Genomic DNA, 13,966 nt, shown 5'->3' on the forward strand with positions numbered 1-13,966 from the left:
ACGGTTTTCGGCCTCCGAGGAATTGCCTTCGGCCTCTACCTGAAAGGGAAGAAAATGCGAGGGATTGTCCCTTCGATTCACCTTCGGTGTGAGAATAAGAATCTGGATGTAGTGTGGGTTTTAGGAATACAAATAAAGTAGAGAGTGTGAGAGAATGAGTGTGTAATTGTGTATTTCTTACTTCCCCGGGGTTTTTTTTTTTTGAGAATTAACTTCCATTAAAACAAACTTTCATACATAATTGTCTCCAACATATAAACTGGAGGAGACTGGGTTACAATAAAGCTATTAATCTCACAAGGAATTCTAGAAAACATGTGTGCTACCTTGTTCGCATGCTTTTTAACAAATCTAATCGACATCCTGCCATTACTTCTCAAGAGAGTTCGACACTGATATATTAGATCTCCCAGCTCCAACAAATTATCTTGCTCTTGTTGTATTGCTTGAACACTCAACAACGAGTCGCTCTCAACTATTACACCCTCACCTGTTGCCACTTCCTGAGTCCAGTTCAAAGCTTCGAAGATACTAGTCATCTCTGCTTCCATTACCGAGACTAAGCCTGCAAACTTCAAAGTTTTACCAGCTAGAAAATGTCTATGATGATTTCTAAGAACCATACCTATTGTGAAAGAGTTCTGCCCCTCAACCAATGAAGCGTCTACATTGATTTTCAGACAATCAACCTCTGGAGGTTGCCATTTACTATCAATTCTCTGAGTTACATCACTCACTCTTGGAACATTATCTCCCTTTTTATTTGCCAAATTCCAGTCTGCAATTTGCTTTTTACTCTAGGTCATAGTTGAAGCAGGAGTCATAAATTTGTTTTCAAATATGCACTTGTTCCTGGAAAACCAGACACCCCAAAGCACACTTGAAACTTTGATCTTAACATCATCCAACCCATTAGCCAGCAATTGCAGAAACCATTCATACATATACTCCACATCCTGAGTGTCAAAACTGAGGCCAAAAATCTTCCAACATTCCTGAGCAAACTTGCAGTCAAGAAACAGATGACATGGATGTTCCACCTCTCCAACGCACATAGGACAACCAATAGTGACCGGGACGCCTCTTCCTCTCAACTGGTTCCTGACAGGTAACGTATTACGACACAATCTCCATAGAAAAACCTTAATCTTGTGAGGGATTTTGAGCTGCCATAACTTACTCCAACCCCTTGATTGAACTACTCCATCGTTAACATGTTGCTGTTGGCACCACTGATAATATCCCGATTTCACCGAGTACTTTCCATTGCTAGCATGGACCCAGACAATCCTGTCTCTAGTACTTCCCTGTGGAATACGAATATTTAAAATGGCTTCAACATCCTCGTTGTTAAAGTAGAGTCTTAATTTCTCCACATTCCAGATCTTTCTTTCTTCCAGAAAAAAATCATGAACTTTCAAGCTCAGGATTTGCTCATTCAACTGATTCCTACCAATACAATAGTCCACCTTCGACCTTAACCATCTATCAGATACAATGTTAATCATTTTACCGTCACCCAACACCCATCTTAAGCCCTTCTTCATCTCCTCTTTGGCCTCCCAAATTCCAGCCCAAGTATAACTGGAGCCACCAGTCCTACCTGCTTGCAAAAAATGACTTTGAGGGTAATATCTAGCTTTCAAAACATGGGAAACCAAAACATTTGGCTTATTTACTAGGTTCCAGCATTGTTTTCCTAGAAGACCTAAATTAAATCCATGTATCTCTCTAAATCCCAGACCTCCACCCCTTTTCGACATACACATTCTTTCCCAAGCTAACCAGTGTATCCCTTTATTATTCGCCGAGTTTGACTGCCACCAGAAAGCATTCATTACTCTCTGAATTTCCTGGCACAAAGACTCTGGGAGCAAAAAACATGACATAGCGTACGCTGGAATCGATTGAACAACATTCTTTAGCATAACTAATTTACCAGCACGGGATAACAGTCTCGAACTCCAACCATTAATTTTCTGAATCACTTTATCTTTCAAATATCTGAACACAGTTTTCTTCGAAGGACCAATTAAAGATGGTAATCCAAGGTATTTATTGTCCCCTATCTCCTTACAAACTCCCAGAACCTGCTTAATCTCTTATTATTTGTCCCTCCTTACATTCGAGCTAAAGAAAACAGCAGATTTCTGATAATTCACTGCTTGCCCCGAATACACCTCATAGTCATTTAAAATTTGCTTAACAAATGAAGCTTCTTGAGAAGAAGATTTGAAGAAAAGAAAACTATCATCAGCGAACAAAAGATGAGTTACCTGAGGGGCTGAAGTACAGATTCTACACCCATTTATTGACCCATTCTCCGCAGCTTTTCTCAATGACATTGACAGCCCCTCCACACACAGTAGAAACAAATAGGGAGAGAGAGGATCTCCTTGACGGAGACCTCGAGTTGGAGTAATAGGCCCAATTAACGATCCTTGAAATGATATAGAATAAGAAACTGTCTTAACACACAACATCACCCAACTTATCCACTTCTCCGAGAATCCCATAATAACCATTCTGTGGTGCAAATAGTTCCAGCAAACACGATCATAAGCTTTGCTAATGTCAAGCTTCAAAGCCACCTCTCCTTCTTGACCACTAGATTTTCTCTTCATAAAATGTAATAACTCAAACGCCAGCAACACATTATCTGTTATGTTTCTTCCCGGGACAAAAGCCAACTGCTCCTCAGATATCACTCCTGGTAGAATGCCTTGCAGTCTATTCGCTAAAACCTTAGCTAAAACTTTATAGAGTACATTACACAATGCTATAGGTCTAAGGTCCTTAGGGTCGTCAACACTCTCTTTCTTAGGAATCAGAACTAAAGTAGTATCATTAACATCTGCGGGCAACTTATTTTCATTTAACCATTGTTGACAACAAGCAAAAACTTCTTTACCAATCAGATTCCAGAAATTCTGGAAAAAGGCTGGGTTTAAACCATCCTGCCCACTCGCTTTGTCTGGATGCATACTCTTCATTGCTCTTGTAACTTCCTCGAACGAAAGCTCAGCTGTTAGCATCTCATTCTGCTGGCTCGTTATTATCAGACTATCAACACCATTCTGTTGTTCTCTGATAGTTTCATGTCCCGAAAAAACTTTACTAAAGTAATCTTTTAATAAGCTGCACATTCCTTCGTGACTTATAATCAAACTATCGTCCACTGTCTTTAAGCCAGATATGTGGTTTAACTTTTTTCTACATGAAGCTGCTGCATGGAAGAACTTAGAATTAGTGTCACCTTCTTTCAACCAGAAATTTTTTGCTCTTTGTTGCCAATATACTTCTTCATGAGTTAACAGATCATTTAATTTTTCATTCTCATCAAAATACATCTGAATTCCATCATCATCCTCTCTATCTTTCAGTCTATCAATCAGATCTTTTTACTTCACTATTTTCTCTCTGAACTTGTTAAAAAACTCCTTCCCCTACTTGGCCATAAAGGACGAGATTGCTAATAACTTAGGCAACAGGTGCACAGCTGGCAACTTCTTCCAGTACCCTATCACCTCTTTATGAAAATTCGACTCTTTCAACCAAGTATTCTCGAACCTGAATCTAAATTGCTTCTTCGAGATAAAAGTGTTTAATAACTCAAGTTTGATAGGATCATGATCCGACACACTCGTATGGAAAACAGTTAGAGTACATAAAGGAAATTTACTCCACCAAGAGCCATTCGTAAAGCACCTATCCAGTCTTTCTCGAACCCATTTAGTTGTCCCCTTGCTTTTTTCCCATGTATAATCACCACCTTGAAGGTTTAACTCAATAAGAGAACTATCATCCACTGCTTTCCTGAAACCATCCATCATCCTCTGAGAATGATTACGTCTCCCTTTCTTGTCACTAGCGTACATCAGGTCATTGAAATCGCCCAATACACACCAGGGAAGATGATTTCTCGTAGCCAATGTTCTCAGAAGGTCCCAGGAGTCTTGCCTCCTTTCTTTTTCAGGAAAACCGTAGAAGCAAGTCAAGCGCCATTCCCCACCATTTCCTTTTATTATGATATCTAAATAATTCTGAGAAGAATCGACGACATTGCATCTCAGGTGATGCCTCTAGAAAACAGCCAGACCACCTCCTCTACCATGCCTATTTACTGAAAAGAAATTAACAAAACCAGGAGTTAAAGCAAGAGCCTCAATTTTATTTTCCTCTGCTAAAGTTTCAGACAGATACAAAAGATCGGGCTTATGAGATTTTACCATCTTCTTCAACACACGAATTGTGTGAGGTGAGCCCACACCTCGACAGTTCCATCCTATGGCATTCATTTTTGATGGCTGGCTTGTCGTGCAAGCTCAGCCGGAATAATGTGAGTAGATACTGATAAATCACCACTAGAAATTTCAGTGTCTGTAGTCCCATTATTTTTTTGGAGGCCCAAGTCGATGTCCATATAGCCCAGCCCATTTGAGTCCCCTCTCCTACGTTTACGATCTTCCAGTTGTAAATTATTCTCCTCCTCATTTATCTCATACAACACATTAGACAGGGTATTATAACCCTATAATTTCGCTTCTTTTATGGCCAACAACTTACTACTTCCATCACGGGACTCCGTTACAACCTCTTCCCTATAATCACTCCTCATCCTATCCTCCTTTCCTTTTTTTGAAAATTTGTCCCCCGAAAAACTCCGGTAATTACTGTCGCTTCCAATCCTGTCCTCCCACGTGTCATCATTTTCATCTCGGAGCCATTTGCTCTGTGACTGCCCCACCGCCCTACGTGGTGGTGCCCTCAACCAGCTATCCCACTCCTTCTCCACCAGCTCACCTCCCTTAACTGCAGTAATTCTGCAAAACCTATCCGTATGGCTCACTAACCCACATGAGAAACAAAACTCCCTTAATCGCTCATACTTGCATATTACCATTATTTCCTGTCCATTTTTCTTGACAATTCTCTTCTTTCTCTTAATTGGCTTCCGAACGTCCAACTTAATTCTTACCCTCATGCAATCTCTCCAGATAGATGTATAATTTTTAGCATCATACTCTATGAATTCACCAAAAAAATCCCCCAGTTGTTTACCTACTGCTTCCAGCATGTACCCCATTGGAAGATTATGCAGCTGAATCCATATCTTAATAAAACATGGCCTTAAGTTCGCTGGATTTTCCCCTGTCTCCACCCTTTCTAATGCTAGCATCGCATTATCAAACGATCAGGGGCCTCCATTTTCTACCCATTGCATATCCTCCTTTCTATAGAACTGGAACAAAAATAAACCATGCTCTAGATCTTTTATGTTTAAGCCCATTGTTGGCCTCCAAACGTCTGCAATTTTGGATTTCATAGCTCTTGTGTTGACATTCTTCTCTGTTAGAATCCTCCCTACAAGACAGAGGTCGTATTTGTTTATCTCCTCATCAACCTCTCCTTCCAGTATAACAGTTGCATTCTCCTCATCGTCTATTGCCAAGTTCGCCATTCATTGATCAAAATCTTCCTCGTTAGTCATAAGAAGGACTCCCACAATATTCCTGGGATTTGAATATGGAGAGAAAACAAACTCTCACATTTGATGGAGAGAAAACAAAATTGTACTTCCCCGGGGTTTTTATACCCGATGTTGCCATAAATGCTCATCACTTACACCTTATTAATGGAGAGAAGTATAAATGAGGCGTTATGATTGCACAATCCCAACGGTTGGAGAAAAGATGGACTTCGGCCTGTGATGCTCTGTGGGTTTCGGTACATGGTCCTATTGGGCGTTCGGTACATGGTTCTATTGGGCCGAAGGCCCAATAGTATAACTGTCTAATAGGCTTTCGTTCGTTGGGTCTTACTGGGCCCATAGATAATAATTAATACTATCAAGATTAATTTTTCAAAATATATCTATCAAAATATAATTCGACTATCAAAAATAAAATGATATTTACTATTTGTTCGGGTTAAAATAAAATTATTATATTAAACCGGATTGAAAAAATTAAAATTAAATTAAAAATAATTAGTTAAATTTTGTTAGTATAACTAATTTCGTGTTAAACACAATAATGTAAACTATTGATTAATGATAAAATGAAGTTAATATCAGACTATACATAATTCATATATTATTGATTTAAACTAAAACTTAACTTTCAACTAAAATATATTCACTTTTTGTAAAAACACGTATAAATATCAATAAAATCATATCCTTCAATAAATATTATTATCTTTTTTAAATATCTCTTATTAAAAAAACCATCAACATAATGTATTTCTGATGAAATCACACTGGCCTTAAATTTGGGCGAAGAATTGGAGCATCCGAATGCGTATCCAGAATCCATAAAAACAAGCTTATAGCCCTCTCTACTTTACAAAACCTGATCAATTGAGAATCATAGGAACCCTAAAAAATTCAAATCGCCAAGAAGGGACCGGGGCGGAATAATTTTCAAGGTTAGTTTAAAGTTTGTATGATCTGAAACTTTATTTTGAATTTATAATCTTGATTTATAAGAAACCGTACCTTTGCTATTGCAATACTCACTTTCCTATTCCAGTTAGAATTCCAATTATGAACTTTCCCCAATTCGTTGCCTACATATAAAACCCTAACATACACTCGTTCAACAAAAACAAAATAATCCCCTAATGGAGGTAGATCATTATGCTATTCTTGGTTTACCTGGTGGTGTAGCAGGGATTAAGCTTTCGCAGAAAGATATTACGAAAGCTTATAAAATTAAGGCCTTAAAATTGCATCCTGATAAGAGAAGAGATGATCCTAATGCTCATAAGAAGTTTCAGAAGCTCCAGAACTCGTACGATGTTTTAAAGGATATGAGTACTAGGCAAGTTTACGATGATCGTGTTAGGGTTGAGCAGGATAAGGTTTTACGAGAGGTAATGCATAAGAAGATGATGGAGGAGCTTAGGAAGAAAGAGGCGGAGGAGAGAAGAGTTCGAGAGGAGGAAGAGAGGAGGCGTAGGGAGGTGATGGAAGAGATGAGGAGGAGGCAAGAGGTACTGGAGAGGATAGCTCGTAGGGAGGAGAGGAGGAAGCGGAGGAAGATTATGGCAGAGATGAGGATGAGAGAAGAGTTGGAGAAGGAGAGGAGAAGGCTTGAGATGGCGGAATATTATAGGAGAAAAGTGGTGGAGGAGAAGCAAGCTCGGGATGAGATTGGGAGGTTTGTGAAAGACGGTCAGTTTGGGGTGGATAGGGAGAAAGTGGTTAAGGTGTCGTGGGATAGGATTGGTGAGGAGTATAGTGTTCCGAGGATACGGGAATTGTTTAAAGAGTTTGGTGAGGTTCAGTATGTGCTTATGAGAAGTTGTAAAATAAAGAAAGGGTCTGCGTTTATAGTTATGGCTTCGAAAGATGCTGTCGTTGCTGCTACCAGGAGTGTTGTTGGGGATCTTGATAATCCCTTGTTAGTGTTGCCGGTTTTGGGAAGAAGCAAAATTGTAGTTTAATCTTTTCATTTTTCTTCATATAATGGATTGTTCTACTTCATGTACCATTGTACATTGTAAGTTACTGTATATATCTTCTTCTTAAGTTGATAGTTTTATAATTGATTTTCTGTGTTGGTCTGAATTTTCAAATTCCTAGTAAATTAATTGAAAAGTAGTATAGAATCATTTTGAACTATGCAGCTAAAAGTTTAATAGTTAACACAAGGTATCTTAGATTTTTGTTAGCCAAAAGGAGTCCACGTTTAAGAAACCTTATTTACTGGGATAGCGCTTCCTTTTTTTCTTTGCTGGATTACAGAGCTTCCATCTTTCTATTTTACCTCTGGTCTCTGGAGATGTTTGCAGCCTAATCCTTATCTACCAATATATCTTCATTATATCGTTACAATATACCATAATGATTGAAAGCCTTTTGGGCAGTGGATATCCCAAGCAAGTAGCCAACGGTTTTCACAAGTTCTGAGAGCAGGCCCGTAGCTCTGTTATTCAGGTATGTAAATGTCCTTCTTTAGCTGTAGTAAATTTGGTTTTGGACTAGTTTGCCTTTAATTAACTTTTTTTATCCCTTAGACCATGTGTTTATGATTGAATAAGGGCAATTAGCTGCATCTGTATAGATTACTTCTTGCTTGAGCATATCGTGGGATGGCCTTAATACAGTAAATCAGAGCAATCTGGGATTCCGTTTGTGCTAAGAGAGGTACCCATGTTTAATGGAGTCAAACGGTTTAGCATCCTTTAGGTGCTCAGTGTTCGTTGTATTTCATTATATCTATGGCTTTCAATCAACTATATACTCCTCACAAGGGACTATGGGCACCGATTTGGCCCTAGCACCCCTCTTCCTGTGCTTGATGTAACAGATTATATACATGATGATTGCTACCATCATCCTTTTAATTTTTTGTTTTTTGGCTGCCCTCTTCTAAAGTGGTTATTGACCAGTACTGCCCCATTGTTTCAAATTAGCGGTCTAAATTATTAACCCCGTTGCAGTGCGTCAACAGGAAATAGCTTAAAACCTTAAATGATTAGTTTTTTCATAGCTGCAGCTGTCTACTATATGCCATTCAGGAGCACAACAACAGAATTTAGATGGCTAGAATCCTGTTGGTCAAGCTGGAAGTTCGGAAATACAGATAGATCTTGTGTGTGTGATTATGATGTAGGACATCAGAGTAGAGCTGATTAAATGTGCAGTATAGAAGGTGCTCTTCTCAAATTTAAAGTTTTGGAAACGGATTGCTGAATATCATTTATTTACTTAATTTCTTCATCAGTCCATTTTCTTGATCAGTTAGTTTTTTAGTGTTACTTGAATATGTAGTAGTAGGTTGCTTTTACTTTGAAATTTGATTAGCTTTGATGAGAGGTAGACGTATGTTCTCCTGTGCCTCGACTTGTGTATTCCCCTCTGTAGCTTGTGATTTTCTTTTTCTATATTTCATTCAGCAAAAAATAAACCTTGTGATCGACTTGTTATGGATATATAATGTTATTGTGTCAACTTTGACATGCATCCAGATTTGTCCATGATTCATATGTTTAGTGATTGTTTTATATTACTTCTTCTAGTTCCAGATTAAGACTATATGACTCTTTGAATGCAAGTGAACACACCTTAGATACATTTCCTGGATACAAATAAGAGTAACACAACCATGCGAGCAAAATAGTTGGAAACGAGAGTTCTCACAAACACATAACTCTGGACCTAGGAGTTATCCGTTGTAGGTAGTTCTTTTCGGAAAAAAGTCTTCGTTATTAAATATATAAAATATTCAATAATATGAAGACAAATAAAAAAAATCTTATTATTAAAATCAATATTCAATAATGTACTAGCATGCATTTTTATTTTTGAGATAATTGTGTACTGTCCCAAAGTCATGCAAATCTTGTATGTCCGGGATATGGTTATTGTGTAAACAACCAATGCAGATGGGTAATAGGGTAAGCCTATCAGAAAATTCTTGTCTTGTTATTCCTGAAATTCCAGAAGAAATATTCAGGGATGAAATACTTGTCCGACTGCCCGTTAAAGTACTTGTTTGATTCCGATGTGTTTGTAAATCTTGGAATCATCTTCTATCAGGCGACCCTGTTTGGGAATTTGGATTTGGATTTCATTTGAAATGGAGGACATTCAAATATTAGTATAAACATGAGAATTTGAAATGACAACTCAAATCCTGTCATTTGAAATCCTTCATTTGATATGAAATGCAAGTTTCCAAACGCCCTCTTAGGTGGTTTAGTTTGTGTTTATCATTACACGGATTCGGTATCCTGTGTTGGGATTTGGAATCCTGCTACTAATCAGTACAAGGATATTCGTGTTCCTCCTGTTAACAACTTACGTAATTTTTCCGGTATATTTCACATCAATATGGGTTTTGGTTTTGATCAGACTTTTGATCCCATTGCGAATGATTATAAAGTTGTATATCTTAAGGTAACTGCTGATCACCCACCAGAAGGTCTTGTCTACTCTTGTAATGCTGAGTCTTGGGGAGAGAAGAGTTTTATGTCATCCTTTGTGTCACGAGTCGGTTATTGTGCCCGGCCTACGATTGTTGATGGACGTCTTTATTGGCACAACTACTATAATACACACTGTTATACTATGTATATTGATTTCAAAGATGAGGATCTCAAGTTGTTGCCTGGCTTAGAATTTATCAACAAGAATGGCAAACGATATAGCCGTATGGTGAATTTGAGGGGAATGCTTGCTGACATTGCTTATGATTTTCCTCAGAGTAGTACTTGACTAGTGGATGTTTATTTTTTTGATGAAGCATGTGGTCTTTGGAGTAGGAACTACATGGTTGGACCAATCACTATATCAAGAGATATGAGTTTGGTTAATTGCTTTAGGAATGGTGATTTGTTGTTTGACTCTGGCGAGCATCTCAAATTAGCTAGTGTCAATCCTGAAACCTATGCAGTCGACAGGCTTAAAAGTGGCGTCTATGTTTATGATAGCTCTTGTTGCCTGCTCTTAATCTCATATATAGCTCTACTTACATTGAGAGTTTAGCATCTGTCAAGGGAATGCACCTCTTGCATGTTGGGAAACTTGGAACTGATCTTATGATTGTTGAGCAAAGTTCTTGAACTTTGATTTCGTATTAAGATACTTCCCAAACTTGTACTCAAACTCGATAGGTTATGAAAGAGCCAAACTTTAGCCAAGCTCTCTCTTAAGCCCAACACCGGCATGCTCCATAGTCATCGCCTATGCAATTTTTTCAAGCCAAACGGCGTTCTGACATACCAACGGTTACAGTACTTGTGGCATTGTTCTCATGTCGTCGGAATGACAGGAGTTCCTGAGATTTGGCTGTGTGTGCTAAGTAAGCAGTTGGGAGGAGACTCAAAAGACATGGATAATGACTGTTTAATAGCTTTGTTATCAGTTTTCTACTTCTTCATCTTGCCTGGACAACAATAAAGTTAATGTTTGATCGTTTGAGGACCAGATTTTGCAATCATACAGGTGAAAACTTTGAACTTGGTGTATTCTGTTTGAAATTGTAATTATCTATTCCATATGCAATTTCATTGGTATGTTTTTAAATTTTAAGAGTAGCATTATAAACTCTAGGTTACACTTTTTTAATCAATGTCAAGTGGCGTTAGTATATCAAGTGCTGCATATGCAATTGAGCCTGCTACTGATGCATTCACCAATTCCAGTTTCCTTATTTCTTGATTTTTTTTTATTTTGTCGATTTTCGTGAATCATTATGATTTTTCCTCGTTCCTATTAAAATTTGGAAGATGGAATAATTTAAGGAATTATGTGGTTGTTCTTTTTTATCAATAACATCGTGAAGATGAGGGCTGTAATGGGTGTGATTATGAAGGGTCGGTTTGGCAATTCCGTTAAGTGGACTTATTGACTTATAAGCATGTAACAGCTTATTGAGTGTTTGTCGACCCAGTTTATAAGTTGAATTTATAACTTATAAGCTGATAAGTTGAATGTTGGTAACGATGTACTTTTTCTCAACTTATTTTTGATTTTTCGTTTTTTTGTCAATTTTAATTTTAGAATATATTTTTTTTAATGTTAATATATCTTAAAATATAAGAATTAAGATAATTATATATAAAAATTATTTATTTTAATTCATTTAAATAAAAGCAATTCTGACTTATAAGTTAAATTATCCAAACACTTATATAACTTATAAGTATTTATTAACATATACTCACTTATTCATTTTAAGTCATAAGTTACTTACTCAAACTAAACGCATTAATATAGTTTCACCAATTCAAGCATTTTACAAGATTTCTGAAAGTGCCAAAGCTTAAATTGCTTTGTCATCAAGACTACAACACTCATCCTTTTCCAGTGATTTGCTTTGTAATTCTTAAGGTGGTGAAAGAAACTATAATTTGAACAACACTGAACAAGAAGACGATTTGTAACAGTTATTTCTTGATATTTTTTTTAATTTCGGCTTCTGGGAATCATAAAAATCAGTTTAGATTAAATTATTCCAATGACTAGTGTCCAAACAATATACTATTTGTAGGAATTAAAAATTTATGTTGACATATTATCTCCTCCTTATAATTTAATAGTGCAAAAAAATTATTATGAATTGTGACTGATTTTTATGGCTAATAGACCGAAATATTATCTATGCAATAATTTGTAAATTATTTTCCTTGTCGTATTGTTTGATAAAACTTGCTGCTTACTGTTAATTGTTTCCAATTCCTATTAGAATTCGATGATGACTTGTCAATTAAAAGAATGCTTGCTATAAAATCCAACACACCCTCATTCCCCTGTACTTTTATCCTATTAACAATGGAGGTAGATCATTACGTTGTTCTTGGTTTACCAAGCGGTATACAAAGTACCAAGCTCTCTCTTCAAGATATCACAAAAGCATATAGGTTAAAGGCTTTACAACTTCATCCGGACAAAAGAAGGCATGATCCTGATGCTCATAACAAGTTTCAGAGGCTGCTGTACTCGTATGAGATTCTCAAGGACACAAAAACTCGAAACGCTAGGAATGAGGAACGTGTGAAGATGAGGAAGGAAAGAGAGTTAGCGGCGGAAAAAGCTCGAGAAGAGGAAGAAAGAAGGAATGTGAAGATGAGGGCTGAGCTTAAGAAGAAAAAAGAGCTCGAGGTTGAAAGGAGGCGTCATGAGATGATGGTGTTTCTCAAGAGAAAAGAGCTAGCAGAGAAGCAAGCTCGGGACGAGATTGCTAAATTTCTGAATGATGGTCATGTTGCGTTGGAGGGTAAAAATGCGGTTACAGTATCATGGGACAAGAGTTGTGAGGACTATAGTGCTCAAAGGTTGAGGGAATTGTTTCAAGAGTTTGGTGAGGTTCGATACGTGCTTATTAGAAGCTGTGAAACAAACAAAGGGTCTGCTTTTATAGTCATGGCTTCAGAAGATGCTGTTGTTGCTGCCACCAGGAGTGTTGTCGGGAATCTTGGTAATCCGTTGATAGTGTTGCCAGTTTTAAGACCTGTGGCTGTTGCCTTTCCGATTGCTCAGCGTCTTTCTAGGTGCTCAGCAATACGTACAATCTAGAAGTCCAGAGTTAATATATGTAGAAACATATTTGTGAATCGAGATTTTCCTAGCTGCAATGTGTTAAATATCAGAATGCAAATAGATTTGTAACCCTTTACTATGTTTAGTTTCGACTTACACAATAGAGGACAACTTAACTCGGTTACAATATTATACATAGCTGTCTTCTATGTCTACATCTGTAATGTGTATTGTATCTTTCTGCATATTTGAAATTCTGAATGCATTTAATCTATTATCTGGAAGAGAGCTTCTCTGGAGAAGTTTGCATCTAATCCTTCATCTATCTCGATTAAACAGTTATTGTTCTCTCATAAAATGAAAGCCTTTTAGAAAAGATATTCCTAGCAAGCGCTATTGGTGTTTGCACAAAATTCTGAAAAGCAAAGCCCTTAGCTCTTCAATCTATACAAACTCTGTCTGATGTAATTCCTCTTTTCTTCTGTGGCACAGCCCCTGATTGAGAAATTTCCCCATCAATCACGTGTGTGAATCTTTTTCCTTTAGCTTCTCAGATTCTGTCCTTTACCAATCTACCTGTAATTTTTCCTTCCATAAACCAGGTGTGTTGATTGAACTCCAACATGATTTATAGCTATGTGCTTAATGGTTGATTTAAAATTACTTCTCTTATTTCCATGCTAGACTGTATGATACTTAATGCCATAAGCAAAGGGGTAACATGAAAGCATGTGAAACTCAGTCCTCGAAAGAGTTTACACAACCGAATACCACAACAGTTCAAAGTCCAACACTTAAGTTGACAAGATCACCAAGTAGAGTTGGTAAAAAGAAAATCATAAAGCAGACAGGTAGAGATCATGTAATGCGCCTTCTCCTTTGCCTTTCTTCGCGAAAATGTGGCTGGTGATCCTGATGGTACTCCCAGAAGGCTGAGGCGTCAAAAAGGCCATGGACAGATCCTATACATTTTTC

At 37.4% G+C, this 13,966-nt stretch overlaps 3 protein-coding genes across 7 annotated transcripts; 2 read left to right on the forward strand and 1 right to left on the reverse strand.

Annotated features, from left to right (window-relative positions):
* Positions 1 to 3,446: 3,446 nt before the first annotated feature.
* Positions 3,447 to 4,298, reverse strand: LOC141708536 (uncharacterized). Its single transcript, XM_074512208.1, has 2 exons — positions 4,125 to 4,298; positions 3,447 to 4,043 (listed from the first exon to the last, which is right to left on the reverse strand). Exons 1-2 carry the CDS (start codon positions 4,296 to 4,298, stop codon positions 3,447 to 3,449), a joined length of 771 nt encoding a protein of 256 aa, XP_074368309.1.
* A 1,951-nt stretch (positions 4,299 to 6,249) lies between these two features.
* On the forward strand, positions 6,250 to 11,096 carry LOC141668594 (uncharacterized). Of its 5 annotated transcripts, none has more exons than XM_074475550.1 (3): positions 6,250 to 7,505; positions 7,873 to 7,942; positions 8,023 to 11,096. In XM_074475550.1, the coding sequence occupies exon 1, from the start codon at positions 6,625 to 6,627 to the stop codon at positions 7,447 to 7,449; it is 825 nt and encodes a 274-aa protein (XP_074331651.1). In that variant the 5' UTR covers positions 6,250 to 6,624; the 3' UTR covers positions 7,450 to 7,505; positions 7,873 to 7,942; positions 8,023 to 11,096. The 5 variants fall into 5 exon arrangements, with proteins under 5 accessions (XP_074331651.1, XP_074331657.1, XP_074331662.1 ...); XM_074475556.1 differs by having other exon boundaries at positions 8,070 to 11,096; XM_074475561.1 differs by having other exon boundaries at positions 8,499 to 9,206.
* A 1,118-nt stretch (positions 11,097 to 12,214) lies between these two features.
* LOC141721288 (uncharacterized) lies at positions 12,215 to 13,201 on the forward strand. The gene has a single exon (XM_074524126.1). It carries the CDS (start codon positions 12,227 to 12,229, stop codon positions 13,025 to 13,027), a length of 801 nt encoding a protein of 266 aa, XP_074380227.1. The 5' UTR covers positions 12,215 to 12,226; the 3' UTR covers positions 13,028 to 13,201.
* The last annotated feature ends 765 nt before the right edge of the window (positions 13,202 to 13,966 follow it).

The sequence above is a fragment of the Apium graveolens genome, chromosome 1 (assembly GCF_009905375.1).
Source record: "Apium graveolens cultivar Ventura chromosome 1, ASM990537v1, whole genome shotgun sequence".
NCBI classification, from domain to species: Eukaryota; Viridiplantae; Streptophyta; class Magnoliopsida; order Apiales; family Apiaceae; genus Apium; species Apium graveolens.